Source organism: Panonychus citri, unplaced genomic scaffold (assembly GCF_014898815.1).
Source record: "Panonychus citri isolate SS breed McGregor unplaced genomic scaffold, ASM1489881v1 Contig00113, whole genome shotgun sequence".
In the NCBI taxonomy this organism is placed as follows: domain Eukaryota; kingdom Metazoa; phylum Arthropoda; class Arachnida; order Trombidiformes; family Tetranychidae; genus Panonychus; species Panonychus citri.
The window spans coordinates 78257-98110 of NW_026515518.1; the positions used below are offsets into that span (position 1 = coordinate 78257).

The 19854-nt window shown below is 28.6% G+C and overlaps 1 protein-coding gene across 1 annotated transcript in view; it reads right to left on the minus strand.

The window, feature by feature from the left end:
• LOC128389988 (G-protein coupled receptor dmsr-1-like) overlaps positions 1–19394 on the minus strand; it is a 46435-nt gene extending 27041 nt beyond the window's left edge. The window contains exon 1 of the mRNA XM_053349644.1: positions 18423–19394. Within this exon, the coding sequence (XP_053205619.1) occupies positions 18423–18727 (305 nt within the window). The 5' untranslated portion in view covers positions 18728–19394. The remainder of the gene's footprint in view (positions 1–18422) is intronic.
• Between the last annotated feature and the right edge of the window lie 460 nt (positions 19395–19854).

The window sequence follows — 19854 nt, forward strand, 5'->3', positions numbered from 1 at the left end:
TGATTGTGTTAGCTTGATTGTTTCATGAGCTGATTTTGACTCTTACAAATTGATCAACGGATCATTTTCTTAATTTGTTACTCATTTATGTCTCTAATAATTATCTGATGAGGATAAAGATTAGGATAGAAATTGATTTGATGGAGATGAAGCAAAAAAAAACTGTTGATATCAACGATATTATTGATTATAGTTTATCTTGTTGACTTTTCTGTTGACTTGTTTACATTAATTGTCTGTGTGTCGATTCAGTTGCTGTCGTTATATCAGAATAATATTTAACGATGAAGATAATGATGATTAGCTCAGCATATTCTGAAACATGGATGAACAAGAAACGACAATAATTTCATTGAATATCAATTTAGCTAAATTGTAACGAGAAAAACAAAATCAATAAATCAAAGGAGGACGAAAATAATGTTAACATAAATTTAACTAGAAATCAACATTAACAATCAATAGGAGATCTGGAGCAACAATCAAAATTGTAATGATTAATGAATCAACTATATAAGTTAATACAATTCATAAATAGATTGCAATTATTATTATTACTTCAATAATTAGTTCACTGACACCAATCAACAATTGAACACAATAGCAAGTGGACAGTTAATCATGAATCAGGATAATTTCAAACTGGATTAAGAAAATTGTGACACTTTGATAAATTGAAGTAATAATAAATTGTTGGCAAGTTAAAGGATTAACTGATTAACTTTTCACCTTTTGATTGACTCTGGATTTGCATTGTTATCCAATTGATTGTTTAATCCGCTCATCCGGACAATTAGTAACTAATAAGGAAAATATTGAAATCCTGAAAAATTACTCAGATTAAGTCAAAAGTTTCAAGGTAATCATGATGATAACGATGTTACCATGTTATCAGAATTGTCTTATTTATCACCAACATCTCTGAGCTTTTTTTTCACTGTTGAATTAATTTCCTGATTCTTAATTTGAAACTTTTCAAACTCTACACCTTTTATCATGAGGATATTAATAGTAATCGGAAATTTGGAATCATTAGTGAAGGAGGAAGAGAAAAAAAAAGTTCTGATAGATAAGAACTCGAGATAACGAATTATTAAGAGAATATTAAAAAAAAAAGTTCTTGCATCAATTTGGTTGAATGCTTTTCTCCTCTTTCATTTGGTATCATGAAAATTCAGGATTAAAATGAAAATTTGGAACTCGAACAAATCAGATTATCAATGATTAAATAGGTTAATCTATTGATAGTAATTTCTTGTTATGATTTGATCGAGAAAGAGAGAGAGAGAGAGAGAGAGAAAAGTTATCGAATAGAAAATTGGAATCTCAGCCCCTTTTCGTTATTATTTAGAACTTTTCTCTTTGGATAACTTCACTCTTTACACTTACAATAATCTCGGGAAAATAAGAAGACGAAAAGTTCCAATATAATCAGGGAGGAATAACGAAAGTTCTGAGGGAAAAAAATTCCAAAATTTTTCACATACTTAAGTTCAGTTATATTATTACCTTTTCGTTTCAGATGAATATTATTTTCCACTTGAATGATATTAAATAATAGTAACGGTAAATTGCCCTAAGGTGGATTATCCTCCATAAGTCTCAAGTCGATTCTAACTTTTTTTTTTAAACTTGACGATACAATTTATTTGGAACAATTAAAACTCATCAATTTAATACATAACGAATATTAAACCAATATGATTATACTAATAGTCTTTCATGATTAAAAGTTATTATATTTGAAATTAATCTAGACAATTGACTTTTGTATTAGTAAAGGTAATTAAACTAATTGGTTTCTCTAAATTAATTCCTTTACCATTAAAACTTATGATCTATTGAGTTAATTTAATCAATAATGATTAACAATCAACGTTGTAATTTTCACCAATTGTTAATGATTACCTTTGATAAGGAGAAACACAATGAAAATAATTTAACTAAATTAAGATTGGCTTCAATTGTTTCAACCTTGACTTTCAGTGTGATTAACTGTAATTATGATTATAACAATTAATCAATAATAATATATACTAAATTGTTGCTTTGAAACTGTTTTTGTTAATTGTGCTGGGAAATAATTGAAAATTTCACTGATTATTATGAATAGTTGATTGTGATTATTTAGGGTTTAAGGGAAATTGGATTAAATTGTTATACAATCAACTAATTGTTTCGATAAATTATTTTTATCGATTCTAATCAACTCTCACAGTGAGAAATTAAATTAATTGTCTTGATAATTTAACTCTAACTTTTTTATTCTTGCCAAATGTTAACAGTTATTCAATTTTTTTCTCGTCTTGATTGTAATTTCCTTCTCAATCACAATCAATTTTAATGATATTCTTACGAAATTATGTTTCCTGTGTAACAATTTAATCTAATTGTCAACTTTAACAATAATCAATTGTAGAATCACAATCAACTTTCAATATTAAAACTGTCAGAACTGAAAAAAAAATCGAAAATAAAAAAAAGTTCTGATTCTAATTCAATAACATGATGAACATATTTCCGTTCAGGTTTCGCTAATGGATGATAATTCATTCATGGAGATTTCCAGTCCCCATGAATCCCTCAAATTCACCCGGCGGGTGAAAATTTTCATGGACAATATTTAGTATTTTGATCAATCAGAGTTAATATGTAATCGTTTTAAGGTGTGAACTTTGATTCAGTTGAAATTGAGTATTCATGAAATTGCCTCCAAGTTACATGGAAGATAACAAATGTTCAGGGTAACAATAGAAAAAGAAAGTAAAAAGTTTCAATAAAGATTCAGACTGTTGATTAAGATGATGAATTCATCCTGAATCAAAGTCCAGTTTCAATGGTTTCCAATGAAAACATTTCAACCTTGAAGCAATTTATTGATTCTGATTGAAACTGATTGTATTACTTTCAGTTGATCGTTTGATTGTTCATTTTCATTACATTTTCCTTGATGATGGAAAATTATTCTCATCCAATATTAGCATTGGAACATTGAAATTTATCCCCATGAAACTCCCATGGTATCAATAGAAATCATGAAAATGATACATTTCATTTTCATCTTTCATTCATTTGCTAATCAGTATTGATACAATTTAGATCAATAGTTAATTCAGTAAATTGAATGTTAATCTGATTGATGAATTTGTAACCTTATTTTTACATGAATTACCTGAACTTTTTCATCCTCTCATTGTGATAAGTGCTTCAATCGTTCAATTCAAATTGATTGTTTATTCAATAATTATCTTAATGGTGAAATTGTTGGAACATTTTTTTTATCTCTTTCTCTCCCATGAAATATTCTGGTTCTAATGTTTTTCCTTGTTCCAACCAAATGGAATCTGATTTCAATTCTGAATCTTTCTTGTTGTTTTTCACAATGAATGATGATTCTTATCATCATGGTGATAACTTGATCTCTCTTTCCTCGAGTCAATTACAATGTACCTCACGAAATGATCACTGAACCACCTTTCGATAAGTTCAATAACTTATACTTATCTTTTATCTTCTTGGGAGTTTTTTTATCTTCATCTCTTCTCTCTCTCTCTCTCTCTCTCCCTCCTCTGTCTTTCCTCTCTCACATCCTCATCATCATCTTCTTCTCATGTTAATAATCATCATAATCATTATCATCTTTAAGGTCTTTTCCCATGAAATGGTCTGAATTGTGATGACATTTTATTGATCAGAAATTCTGGAAAAACCCAAAACATTCACCATCCATCTGAATGAACTTGGAATGACAAAAAAAACAGATAAACACATGATGTTCAAAGATGAAGATAAAGATGATATATAGTAATAATGTCATCCTCTTCTTATGCTTGATCAAGAATCGTTACCAAGATATTAATCTACCTCTTCCGGATCAACAATTCCAACTTAATTCATTTCCCTGTCTTATTTCATGATAAGTTATTTCATTGTTCCTGTAATAATGTTACATTTATATATAACAATTTTCATCGTCACAGTTACATTTTCAATAACAAAAGTTTATCATGATGCTCATCACAATCACCATAATCATCATCATTATCATCATCATCTAGAATCATCAGTTAATCTTATCTTACTCAATGTCCAGTATTTAATAATCATCTTAAACCTTAAATTATTAATGTTTCCTTATGTAACCATGATGATAATCAATCTTCAATCAATGATCATGATTCTTGGTGTGGGTTTGGATAAATCCATTGAAACTGAACAATCAACAAAAAAGTTTAACCTCAAATAACAAACATTGAAAGTAAATAACAATAACATTAGATACAAAATATTAATATAATATCAATAAGTTATATTCAAAAGTAATAATGTCAACACATACATGTTATTATTATTATGATAACATTTTTATCATCATCATCATCATGATATTACATTAATGATGTTAGTCATAATATGATGATGAGAATCGTTGACAACATCATGACACTAGAATCAAACTTATCATGAGTCGATGAGGATGAAATATTTATCTATCATTGTGAACTCAGAATTCAGGATTACCCTGAGTTTATCATTCCTTTTATATTTAATTGTAACTTTGGAATTGTAATATTCATGATTATTATTATTGTTATCTCATGATGATTGTGAATCATTTCATGGTTTCAAAGTTAACTCATGAATCCATTATCTAGATTAATGTGTTTTACACGCAAGTTGAAACCAAATTGATGACCAATACGATAATCACTACTGACCAATACTGAACTTTTCTTGCACCAAAGAACAATAAAAAAAAATATGAGCAATTGATTCATAAGAGTTTGATGTTTATTAGTTATCTAGATATTATCGTGATAATTATGGTGTTGGAATGATATTTATCATCATCATGACCATGAATAGTAAGGAAAATCATCATGAATGATAACTAGAAACTGGTCAGTTAACTGACCAACATATGAACGAGTTATATATGAAAAATTTACTGTCATCAGATTAATTCAACAGTTAATGTATATCTAGTTACATGAAGGCTGAAAAGTTCTGATAATCATAATTATCTTACTCGATGATGAGTAAATTGCCAGAAGCATTTTCAGAATCCTTACATTGAATGAAGATAATGATGAAACGAGTTGTTTTTTTATTTCTCTTTCAATATTTTTGTTTCCACCATCAGAATCACCACCATGATTATATCAGAACTTTTTTTTCTTGCTATTCCAACATTTTCATTGACCAATCAAACTTTTTATTATTACCAAATGACAGACTCAATCAAAGTGCTATTGATAAGACAGTAAAGTCTCACATTTACCCGGAGGCATTTTCACCCACTCATTGGAATCACTTCTTAGTTACATGAGGATTTCACTGAGATTCTTAGCCCATTGTAATACTCACATTGTATGAGAATTGTTTTCATGATCAATACAACAATCAATTGGCAAAAATATTGGATTTTTTTCCTCTCCATAATCAGCTAATTGTACCAATGTTTCGCTAGTTTGATTATTTCACTTTCACAATTAAGTTTTAAATTCTTAAATTGTATCAAATCACATTAGCCTTTTCCATTGGAACAATCAACTTAATCATCAAAAAATCTTGAAACATTTCTCACAATCGAAAATCGTTAACATTACTAATCACTTTTTAATTGTGACAATTAAACATTGACTCAATATGAGAAAATGAATAATTTAATTGTATCTGTCCTGGAAAAGGACAACTGGATTAATTTATCGTTAAATTGTTAATAATTAACTTTATCAATCATTTTATGCTTTTAAATGGGAGAAAAAGTTTTCATCAATTATTTATATAACTAATATGATAATCAATATGAAAGGTTAGAATTCAAAGTTAATCATTGATTGTATTTTAACTCTGATTCATTTAATTCACTTTTCTTTTGATTAAACATCAACAATCAGACATCTAATTAACTAAGATGATTAAGAAATCGGAGTTGAGAGTGAGAATAACAGTTTAGAACTTTTTTCTTCTTTGTCAAAACAAATCTGAGACGCGATCTTGAAGGTAAATAAAAAATGACAACAATCAGTAGATTAAATTAACTGATAAAATTGTTAATTTGATATAATCATGATGGAAATTGATTTATGATAATCAGAGGGAAGAAAAAAAATGAGACTCAGTTAAGTTACTATGTGTAAAGAAAAGGAAAAGATTCTGTACTCAGAATAATTCTGACAATGATTCTGTCAAATTCACATGAAAAGTGATAACAGTTATGAGAGAAGATGAAAAAACGATAATAGTAATGATGATAAGTTGTTGAGATAAGAATAGATTAGTTTCTGTCTCTCTATCTGAGGAAAAATTCTGACAACGGAAACGGAAATGATGATAATTGTAAGAGGAAACCTAAATTTCTAATTCAACCACCTGATGAGTTTTAATGTTTTCAACGTTTTATTAGTAGTAAAATCGATTATTAGTTATCGATTGTAACGAGGAACAAGGGTTATGATATGTTATTCTTTAGCAAATCTGAGAGAGAGAGAAAAAAAAAGTTCTAACAAGTTCGATTCCCTGACTGAATAATAAACTCTACGAGTTTATTTTTTACATCGTAACTTTTTTGTTCATGGTTGACAGACAATTGGATGTGTTTACCATAATCAGAGGTAATTATCATGATTAACATGATTACTTTCATTTACAATTCAATTTACTTTGGGTAACAATTTAAATGTTATCACTATGAGCATGATTTTCATCATGATTAATGATTAGTTGATTGTTGAAAGTTGATTATAAAAAAAAAACTTTTTTCTTGTTATCAAAATTCATACACAACCTTGATAATCAGTTTGATTGTTAGTTGAAAAAAAAATTAACTCAATCCTTGATTGTACTGGTTGATTGTTGCTTTTTTTATTTTTAATCGTGATTGTTGTGATTTTGTTAATTGTGTTTTAAAATAAACAACACAATTCATTCATTATTAATCAGTACAAATCAGTGGGTATTCTCAATGACAATTAATAGTTTATTGTACTTTTAATGATGATTAACGAGATTGTTGAAGCTCAAATTGTTATTAGTTGATTAAATTCAGTGTAAATATTATCATGTAATCATCATGCTTTTGATTTTTTATGTGTTACCTTTGTTAATCAAGCTAATTAAAGCATCAATGTTGATCAGTTATTATTGATGAATAACAATTAATGCTTGACTGAGTTAATTCATTGATTGTTCTTGATCAGGGAATCATTTTGATTAACATGATTGAATAATTGTTAGCATTTCCCCCGCTTTCCCCTATCAAAAATAGTCAAGTGATCATGATGATAATCAACCAAAATGAATACAAGATAAATCAGATTAGGTCATAAACTCTGAGAAAGTAAAATGAGGTCAAGATCATCATCATCATGGTTGACCTGTTGTGTGGGTGGATTGAGATGGTCACTTAATTTCAACCAGAATTACACTTGACCAAATTGAACATTCGATTTGAGGTTTGACATTCGGAGAAGAAAGAAAAGTTCTAATTATCGAAAGGCAATATTTTTATTTGTTTAATTCTAAAGGATAATCATCCGATTCTATCTAATCTTTAATAATAAACTGTGACCATCATGATGATGATTGAACAATCAAATGATAGCACGTTCAAGTGGGTATTAAGTTTTTATCAACTGTAATCTGTTGATACAACAATTAACTGACAATAATCAGTAATAAGCAAAAGTAATCAAGTTGAGTGACCAAACAAGAGGCAAATCAAAATGATGAGAAAATTGTCAATTTTCTGGTTAACGTACAGTTTAAGTGTAAAATTTTTCTGGTAAAATGGGAAAAAAATGCAATCAAATGGAGTAGAAAGTAATCAAAATGATAATCAACAAGGATTGACCAATGGTCATTGTTTTACCTTGTTCACCAATTGATAATTGATAGTGATCACTATTAAGATTAACATAACAATCAAGATGATCATCAACAACCATAAATGACCATGATAAAAATGAGCAGAATCCGATGAGACAAGTTGATAAGAATCAAGTTTGTGATTATCATCCTAATCAACATCACCATAATCATCATCCTAATGATAATCAGCAACATCAACATTTGTGATCAAGATGATAAACAATATTGAATAACATGATTTTTTTATTGACTTGTCCAGATAATTATGAGCATCATTATGATTACCATGAACCGAGCATCCGATTGCATCATTAAAACAAAAGAACCAGAACTTTGCTCATCATTATCCTCATCTCTCTCTCTCTCTCTTTCTTTCTCTTTCTCTCTGATAGTCGCTAAGATTAAGGTTCTTTCGGTTTCGAAAGGATAACGATCATGATCTCAAACAGAATTCCAAGCTAACTGGTATTCTTGTTATTCCCTGTTCATTGTTCATGAAGATTCAAATCATGAACATGATTATCTGAGAGCTTTTTTGTTCCAATACCTTTAGTGTTTTCTTTTTTCTTATCATCATTCTCTCTACCTTTTCTCATCTTCTCATCTTTCTTGTTACAGATTTATCTTCTTACCAGTGGCATCATTTTTCAGAATAAGACAATTATTACACATGATGTTGTATCAATTGTATTGACTTGTGAATAATGATTTTTCAATGGACTTAGAAAATGAAATTTCTTTTTCTTTTTTTTTCATGATAAATTCAATTCTCTGGTGATAATAACCTTCAGTTCATATTCTCAACTGATTCTGTTCGCTATTTTTTTCTCTTTCTTTCTGTATTAGAGATTAGATGTTTTTATATCGTAAGGATGATGATGATCATCATGATGATAAGCTAACAGAAGATGATAAATGGTTTCGAAATAACATGGAAAAGAAGAAAAAATTTTTCGAATCAGAACTTTTGTCATTTTCTGTTCAATAATAATTCCGATTTCTTTTAGTCTTGAACATAATATTGTTCGATTTCAATCTGATTCTTACTCTGATTATTTACTCATTTCATGATGATGATTTTCAGTCCAATGGATTGTTGCATGTTACCACTTTCGACTGAATTAAATCACAATCACCCACAATTTATCACATTTAACATTATCTAATGAGAGAGAAGAACAAACTTCCTTGAAGAATCGGGGGAAAAAGTTCTGAGTAAATTCTGAAAATATTATTTCTCTTTTTATTTCTAAAAATAAACAGAAAATGTTGAAATATGAAAACATAAATTGAGAAAATTCTGTAAATGATCAAGTAAATTGTTAACAATTTACAAGTACGATTGATTTGATTAACTGACTTTCTGTTGATTATCAATTGATGATTAAGTTAATTAGGACAAAGAAGAAAATTTCTCTCTCCAAGTAAACAACAATTGAAACGATGTTCATGATAAAGTTCATTGTTTATAAATAATCAGATTGTTTATCATGAAATTTTATTTACTCATTACTCAAGACAATTGAATGATCATCATGATGAGCCGGAAGGGATGAGGATGATAAACATGATGATGAGCATCTATGTACATTTGGTTACCTTGTTGTTAATTTCCAGGAAAATAATGAAAGAAATAATTTCATCAGAACTTTTTTTCCTTCTTTCTTTTTCTTTACAACTTTATCTTCTTACTTTTCATGATAATAACAGGGAAAACTTTGTTGGAATAATATTCTATTAGACTCCCTGAAGATATTGATGCTCAGGTTAACGGTTCATGGTGATACTTTGTTATAATCATGGAAAATTATTGTTATATGAATTATATGGAAAGTGAAATTTATTCAAAACCAACAATGAACTCTCATGGAAACTGAAACTTATCTTACCATGAAAATTTATCACTTTCAGATTCGTGAAACTTTTTCATGGAATCGCAATGATGTTGCATATGATCATCATCATAATGTTCCAAGTGAATATGGTAACATGATATTTCAATCAATAGATTAACTTTTGGGTTTCGAGTGATTGTTTTTACTTTTTTTTTCTAAATTTTTTCCTCCGATTTTATCAAAAGAAAAGAGTTCAGGTTCATGTAAGTTCATGGTAATCAGCGTAAAAGTTTGATACATTTAATATACTTCTGTTGCCTTAATATTGGTTATCATGTACTTGGGATATAAATTATATTGAATTTCAATTTTTATTACTCAAATCACTTGAAAACCTTCCGGTTATTTATCTCTATCTCTCTGAACTTATGTTATCTTATCTCAATTCTGATTATGGATCCATGATGATGATGATATCTTGATGTCTTTTTATACTTCAATCAGTGTTTACATTAAGGTGACATTTTTTTGTTGTTTGTTGAAATTTTACCCTGAAAATGTCAGATTAATTCAGGATGATTGAGAACCTGTATTTGATTTTTTCTCTCATCATCCTCATGATAACATGTAAATGAGCTTGAAATGAGATGATGAAGATGAAGAAAGAGACTAGAGAATCTCCATCGGAAAAATTGAATTTCTCAAGAAAGTTTCAAGTTCTGATGATGCTCAGGCCAATTCCTTAAATGTTAACAGGGTTTGACATTCAAACATTTCAGTCAAATTCATTATCTCTCATGATTGTTTATCTAAAGTTTCAGAATTATATTCTGAATATATTTATTTTATTGAAACGCTTCCGTTTCAGATTAGATTTAAAGAGAAGAAGTAAAAAAAAGTTCTGACAGCCAAAATTTGTCACAATTTTCGCTCTCATGAATTTCATGGTGCAGAAGAATAAGTTAACATTTGAGTTTCGATGGTTCAATGGAAAAGAATAGAAAATTTCATTTGTGTATCTTATGTAAATATTGATTGTATCACCATGAGAATGATTCTGAGTGATGATGATTATCATGATGATCCATAAGTTCAGAGTTTTTCCCTGTTCTCCATCATATCCATGTTATGTATATTCATCATGTAATCATTTCAATGAGTTTATTCATGTTCACATGATGAATTTTTTTTTCTATTTCATCTCCTTCCTCCCCCCAAATGATAACACTGAGTAAAACCATTCATTCAAATCCAACTGATTATATATACAACCAACTCATTTGATAATCAAAAAATATATGCACTTGCAATCAATTCAGTGATAATTAATGAATCCCGATTAACATCAATTCACTAATCACAATTATCTCATCATGAGATTTATATTCATATTCATTTGGAGTAAAACTTTCATATAACTAAGAGAGGAAAAGTTATCAAATAATTTGGAATGAAAAAAATACATTATTATTAGTAATCCAGGTAATCTGTCAATCATGATAGTAAATAATTATCATGGAAATGATAATAAATTGATTACCTGTTCGTAAAGATATTGAATCATTGTATCAGGGATTGATAAATGTTTATCATTTTCATGATAAGTTTCACCTTTTTCAATCCTCTCATGATAAGGGTAAGATAAGTGTCAAGGAACAACTTTCAATAACCTTTATCATGATGAAGGTTTTTTCATTTGGTCTGTTATATTGCTAACTAGTTACATCATATATTAATATATTGATTTCATGGTGATGATGAAAATACAATCTAAAGGATTCCCAGTGAGCATTTCCTGTGAATACACCTTGTATAATATCATCATTGTCATCATGAAAGATGCTATATTTTGACAGACAAAACTTTCATCTGATAAACACACCAAGGGGAAGATGAAGCTTACTCTTGATACTTTTTTTTGTCTTCCTCATCATCATCATCATCATCATCATTCATGACCCTTAATATACTCAGATATTAATATTTTATTATCTGTTGTCATCATCATGATGATGGTGATGATCTGAAATTATTCAACTGAACTCTTCTCAATTCAATGTCATGTAAAGTTTTCCTCATGTTTTGTTTGAATAAAAAAGTTCATTTTCATGGTTAATGAGATCAAGATGAGGATGAGCAAGATTATCGCCATGATGGATATTATTATCATCTAATGATAACCATCAACTTTTTCTCTGAGTTTTTGTTTAGTGGATTTAGATGATTCTTATATCTTAATCATGTTTATTTTTTTTCCCTTGAATTTTGATTATCGTTGATATTCAAGAGCATGATGATTATCATGAATTTCGGAGAAGTTTTTTCGCTTCTTTCTTTGTTCTCGAATAATTTTTATTCTCTTTCTCTAACTTTTTTCCATTTCTACTTGATGATTCTTTTATTTTCCTATTGTGATATAATATTTTTTTATTCAATTTTCAAGATGAAAAAGAAATCAAACAGATTCCATGCTGAGTTTTTCCACCATGATTTTCGGAAAACAACTGAACCATATTCTGGTTTTGAAATATGGTTTTCCTATTATTATCCATCCATTCATTTTGGGTTCAACTGGAACTCACTTTGTGAAACTCTATTGGTTTATTTTCAGTTTCATGGGGAAAGTATCATGTTAACCTTTTGTAACTTTTACCCTGAAAATGAACATCATGATACTTGTTACATGGAATCAATAGATTAAAACAATTTTCCACTTATCGAAATCAGTGTAATCGATTAATCGAGTTATCAAATTCTGTTCAGTCCTCAAGGTTTTCAGACGAAAATCGAGTCATTTATAAGTTTGACGAATTAAAGTTCTGACTTTGAGTTCTTATTTTAGATTCATAATTAAGAATTGAATTTGTAAAATTTGATTACACGAGAAGAAAAAAAGATTATTCATATTTCTTCGTGAACTTTTTGTCTCTTCTTTCATTTAGTTCGAAGAAAGGGTTAGGAAAAGTTCTAAACCATTGAACGACATTTGAATTCGAAATTGAATTAATCAAATTTATGTTGATCTTTGATTTTTCTTCGCTCTTTAATTCTGAAGAGAATGAGAAAAAAAAGAACAGAAAAAAAACTTTTTTGTTCTAAATTAATTCAATTTCAGTTTGGAATTCATTTATTTGTCAATGTATAATAATCTGATTATTTACATGATGAAGTTCTTGCAATTTTCCGATAAATGTCTCAAAAGTTTGCTCATTATCTAATCCAATCTTATTCATTCCCATGGAGAAATAATTTCTCCATTTTATCTTCTCTTACCATGGATCATTTTTGTCAATCGAAGCATTTTTTTATTACTCTAACTAATTACACTCTTGAGTTTTATCTCTATAAATCTAGAGGAAAAAAAATTCCAAATCATCATGAAAAGTGAAAGAAAAAAGTCAACAGAATGATGAACTGAAACTGATCCAGAGAGTTGAAAATGTAAACAATGTACATCGATAGTGAACATTGAATAAAAGTAGAAAACGAGAAATTTTTAGTTTTATTATAACTGAAAAAAAAAAGATATCATGTAACAAGAGATTCATGAGAAAAGCTGGAAAAAAAGTTCAGTCTCTCAAATTGTCATGAGAGAAAAAAGGAAGTTGACTGAGGGAGATGAAAGAGGAAGAAGAAGATAAAGCAGAAAACGAAACATAATAAAAAAAAGCTAAGAATCGAAATAAATACGAAAAAGAGAAGAAAAGTTTTCTTAAACTGTTCGGCAAAAAGTTCTGTCAACTATTCATAACAATTCGTAAAGAATATAAATTATGTTGTGATACAATAAAGCTAATGAAAGTAATGAGAATACATAGAGGAAGAAAAGTTCCAATCTTTTCTTCATTCTATTCTCCACACCCTTTCAATTTTCCACCCTGAATCCTGCTCATCTCACTCACTCTCTCAATCTCCCTCCTCACCTTATTAATCAATTCTCATGCAAATATATATTTATTTTCAATTCCAAAATTGAATAATACAAAAAAAAACTACATAACAAAATAAAACCCATAACCCTTTTCACTCCCAGGGGAGGATTTTTTTTGTTTTCACCGAGCTCACATTTACCTCCTACCTGTGTAAAGTTTAATGAATTTATATTTATATATATCAGGTGCTGAGGTTTCAACGAGCATGATGAATTCATTGAATTACTTTGGTCTATTATTTAGATGAAATTAAATTTACTTACATGTTATGTTTATATGTACATAAATCTGTTTAAAGTGTAAACTTTTAACAAGCAAAATTTTTCAAGTTCATTGTGATAAAAATGATAATAAAAAATATTCCATGATAATGAAATGATTCAGTTTTTTTTCTGTCTCATTCCATGTGATACTGAATAAACAATGAGTAGTGATATATAACCAAATATAATTAGATCAAAATGAATAGTGGAAAAAGTCATTATATTGAAATATCACTAATGATAATTCAATGATAACATCAAGGGAATCGAATCATGAGATCAAGACTGAAAAGATTTAGAATTTTTGTCGAAAACAAAAAAAAATAGAACAAAATCTTTTCGAAAGAAACAAAAAAAAAACTAATTCGACTGATTGTTTTTCTTTTCTCTCTATTGTTACAATTTTCATTTTACTATGGAAAAAAAAGTTCTAATCATTCACATCGAAACTGTCCAATGATCTTTTACCACGCAAGTTGAAAATTTCGATTACTAAAAAAGTTCTAAGAAGAAACATCTTCTAATCGGTTCTAAGTTGCTATTTCTACATTTAGATTGTTAAATTATGTAAATTTATTGCTTGTAAAAGTTGTTAATTGTAATTAAAAAGTCAACAATTTGAATTGGTAAACAAGTTATAAAGTATAAGTTGGAATCAAATGTGAATCTAAAAAAAGTAACATAAACATTCAGGGTGGTTAACATGGTGATTCGAGTTGGAGGTAAAAAAGTTCTGAACTTTTTTTTACTACCATGTGAATGTTGAGTGAATGAGGATAATGTAACCGTTAATGTTAATCATAAACAATCAGCTCTAATTGAAGCCTTTCGTTAATTTGATGCAATTAACGAGTTAAATTTGGTTTCGGTTATACTATTAATACTTTATGTGTACTCTGATTGTGACAACGTTATAAAGTTAACGAGACTCTAACCAATTTTTTGTTTACTCTTAATTAACTGAATCAACCTAAATGATTAAAGCATGAAAACATGATAATCAACCCAATTATCAATGGACAATCTAATCATTAATCAAACTTCCGTTTCCAAAATTCTTAATTCCTAAAATCTTGAGCCTATGGATTCAATGAGGTTAAAACAACTCATCAGGAAGTAAAAGATCAACAGTGATGATGATGATGATGAGAGAGAGAGAGAGAGAGAGAGAGAGAGAGTGATTACCATGATGATATTCAAAGATGATAATCAACACTAGATAACTTGATTAAGGTAAATTAAACTATCAGAGTGAATTAGTAATTGGTTAATATGAAAGTTTCTTCATCCTCGTCATTCATTATCTCTGAGGTTTTTTGCCTTTTTCATCAGGATGTTAATCATCATGATCATCATCTGATTCACTGATAAACACTTAATTGCAAACAAGGATGTAGATAATAGGTCGTAATGATAATTATTGCAATCGGCGGTGAAAAAAAGCTTAGGATTATACGGAAACAGGATACGGAAGTAAATGAGTCTTAGATAAACAAATTTATCAAATTTTTGTTATTGTTTCAATGTTTATTGATGTTTATCATTAGATCTCAATCCAAGTATACTGAATTTGTACCATGAATATATATTGAATTGGCGATGAACAGGGTGAATGAGTATCGTGAGTTGAATCAAATACAACGGGAGACTCAGAATCAACCTCGGAAATATGTTATCAGCCTGAAAAAAAAGTTCAGGGAATTCGAGGAATAGTAAATAATATTATTCATGATAGCTGAACACCTTAACATTGAATAGTAAATGCCATTAGAAGGGGAGAAAAAGTTCTGGTTATAGTGTTTACATTGACAATTCAACATGATAATCGTGATGAACAGACTGATCATCATCATGTAAAATTCATTCAATCAACTAAATAATAACGAGTAAAATGTTAATCACAAAACATGAACGACCATGTAGATGAATTATTTTCACTTTCAACCAACAATTATATTCAATTTCAATCTCATTTGCTTCCTTTTATCACCCTGAAGGTATAAGAATTACATGAAATTCAGCTTTTCCACCAGCAACTAATATTTTCCACCCTTGGAGCATTTTATTTGCCTTTATAATCATCAGGATTTTGATGGAAACTAATGTTACAATTAAATTTCAATCTATTCATTGTATTATTATTATTTAACAATCATTAGTGGTACAATTTAATTATCTGTGATAACAATTAGTAAATCTGATTGTTCAAAATTAAATTTGAAGCAGTTCAGTTCAACAGGTTTCATGAAGGATCAGAATTTTATTGTTATACCTAAAGGTGATTTTAACCTTCATCTTAAATGAGCTGGAACTTTAATCTCAATTGAACTTCATGGGAGAATCTATATAATCATGTTGGTCATCATGATGATGAGTGGTCAAGGATGAAGATGATGATAATGATGATGCTAATTGACTAAGGTGAGACTCAACATATATGTATGGACATAAATGTTCATGATCTCACTCTTGTGGTTGACAGAATTGAATGAATCAATTGATCTGAATTGATCTGAGTCACATCTTCATGATGGTGATACTTCATGAACAGGAATCTGAATATTACAATTGCTAAGGGAAGGGGAAAAATATAAACCTCATCACTTTTGTTTATCTTTTTATTATTATTTCCAATTCACGTCATCAGGATAATCTGTTCAATTTTCATCATCACCATGAAATCCATATATTCACATGTAAATATCATTTGATTATTGTTGTTATCAACATTAATCATAATTGATTTTCGTGTTAATCAGTTTCCAATCAATCAATCTGATGATTGATCAATATCATCATGTGAAATTACATTGAAATCTAATGAAAACTTTCAACGATTTTGATATTTAATCATAATAAATTTTTTTTCTTGTTTATCTAATCGTTAATTAAAAGTTACCCTGAAATATTCATGGTAGATTATGAATTCATTCAGTATTGTTTACATTGAGTTTTTCATCAGCTTCATTATGTGTGAATCTAATTAATCAACCTAATTAACTATAACTATTGATTAATTACTTTGATTATCTTAATTGTCTATCTTTGGATTATGTGTCTTGTTATTTACACTCCATGAGGGGAAAAAAGTTCATAGAGAGAGAGAGAGAAAAGTTTTTCCTCTCATCCTAATTTCTTACGATAACATTGGTTCAGAACTTTTGTTCATTTTGAAAAAGTTTTTTTTTCGCTTTTGTTTTTATTCTGATTTTTTGCCAACTGAATTTTATCCTGATAAATTCATCAATAAGAACTGAGCTTGGGAGTTTAATGATGAAAACACTCAAAAAATGGGTGGAAAAGTTTGTCACCTTTTTTTCATTCAAAATCTCACATTTCCTGATTATCATCATGAAATCTGAATCTACCCATGAAAATTTTGACTCAAAATTCTGAGTCGATATTGATAAAATGATTATGCTAATGATGATATTAGTTGGAGTTAATTCATGATCAGATAATGAGGTTATTATATTGACTGAACTTTTTGTTTTTGTTTTTGTTTTTGTTTAGTTGTTCATCTGACTGGATTGAAAACTTTTTTTTTCATCTAAGATTAATTTGATTTAATCCAGTTATCAGTGATAAGTTGATTAGAATCCAATGATTTAAGTTAATTTGATTCAGTTTTTTTCTTCTTCTTATCCTTGAATCTGAAAATCTGAAACCTGAATCGTTTCATGTATATTGATTAACTCCTACTCGATTTTTTTACTCTCTGATTTTGTCTCCCGAATTTAGTTTACTGATTGTGATTCAATTCAAATTGTTTCTAATTCAGATTGATCAAGTTAATTTAAACTCACTGGGAGTGAAATTTCACCAATGAGAATTCCAAGTCTTCCGAGTTTCTTGTTCTAATCTTAAACTTACTGATGATTATTGATAAGTTTCTACCAAGTGAATACCCTGTAGATATAAATTCAACTCAACTCAACTTTGTTTTCAAACAAATAAGCATTAATTTGCCAATGATTAGTTACCAACTATCACATCATGAAAGATAATCTTATATATATAAGATTGATTCAGAGTTCCCTTTGTCAGAACCAGAACTGAATTTATATTAACATGATTCTCAAATTGAGTTACAAGTTGTTGCGAAAGCGATTGAGAGATGGAAAAATTTTTTACCAAAATTTTTTTTTCTCTTTTATATTTTCATAGGTAAATATTTATTCTGAAATCCAGGTTATCATGTTATCAGAATACCAGGATTATGGTGATTAAAACAAAGAATACACAAAAAACTAATGTACAAACAAATATTCAGGTAAATATTTGAATACCAAATAATAACTCATCGTCCTACTAATTAACCACCATGAGTGACCATTACATGGTAACAATGAGTTTCCAGACTTCAACAACATGGAGAGAAACCCTGATTACATCAGGTGAATTCTGATGATGATGGTGTAACTATCAATTCAGAGTAAGATTTCATCTCTCTGATGATTTGATCGTTTCGTTGAATTAAATTTTGGTTCAAAGTTTAGTTTCGAATTGGAAAAACTTACCTTGTAAGGACAATTATGTTAAGCACATTGGCGACAAGACCGAAAAGGCAAACGATAAGTGAGAGATAACCATGAATTGGAGCATAAAGTTCCTTGAAATTGAAGAAAATTACATATTCATGGTAATCCGAAAATGTTGAGTTCTCATCGAGATATGAGTTCCTGAATTCACTGAAATTATGAACATTCTCGTTGACGGAAGATCCATATGATGATGAATATGAGGAAGTTGATGGTGATGATGAAGATGAAGATGAAGATGATGATGATGATAATAATGAAGATAATGAATCTGATTCATCCATCTGGTTGATGATTAAGTTTTCAAATTGTAACAATTTGAGAGACACAATCAAACTTATTTTGTTATTCACTTCGTTTGTTAGTTGATTAAAAGTTGATTTCAATTGTTAACTAAATTGTACAATCTTTGATTATCATCAACAATCATTAATCATCATGGAAACAGATCAACTTAATCATGGTATTAAAAAAAATCTATTATCGATTCTGATTATTACTTCATTCAGAGACAGAACTTTCCTTTCCTCGTCCAAATCAATTTTATGTATACCTTTTTATTGAATAGAGTTAAAGTTAATTGTCTGATTTAATCATGATGATAGTTACATTTTCATGGTGGTTAAGAAAAAAAAATAATATTAATGATTCACTTTGTTGATCATAATTCAACTGATGATAATAATAAACTAACTCAGTGCTGGAGATATTAGTTTACACCATTTGATTATATTTCTTGGTGATTATGAGCAAAAAGTTTCATCTTATTCAGTCAATCTTGCTGAACATTGGGATGACATCTATTATTACCCTGGATAAACAGATTATTCTGAATTCTGAAAAGTTCTGAGCATTTTCAAAGCTTCAACAAAAACTCGAAGTCCAATCAATAAGTCGCCATCTATTAGTTACCATTCATTTCAATCTAAATGATGATTAAAGTAAAATTAGAAAGTCACAACATAGAAATAACTCAAATCGACTAATAAGATAAACAATTAATCATTTAAATCAACAATCAATTATCAACACAACAAACAATCTAAATTCAATTAATATTAGAGCATTCGGACATGGCCGGGTCTGATTAGGTTGTGATCATGATAGAAATTTAATTTTTATTTCAAATGAATCAGCTAACTTCCTAACCCAAAAAATGAATTTTTTAAGAAAATCCAATAGGGCGTTCAATTTTCAGGCTAAAAAAAGACCGTTTTTACCCCTTTTTCTTTATGGGAAATTTAACATGGGACTCACAAAAACATGATTTTAATCTGATTAAAATTATTCCCCCTTTCGATTAAAATCACTATAAAAATTTTTCTGTTATGAATTCTGATTAAATTTTTTTACATTTCGAATATGAGGAGTTATGAATTCCACAGAAAAAAAATTGTCGATTTCGAGCAGA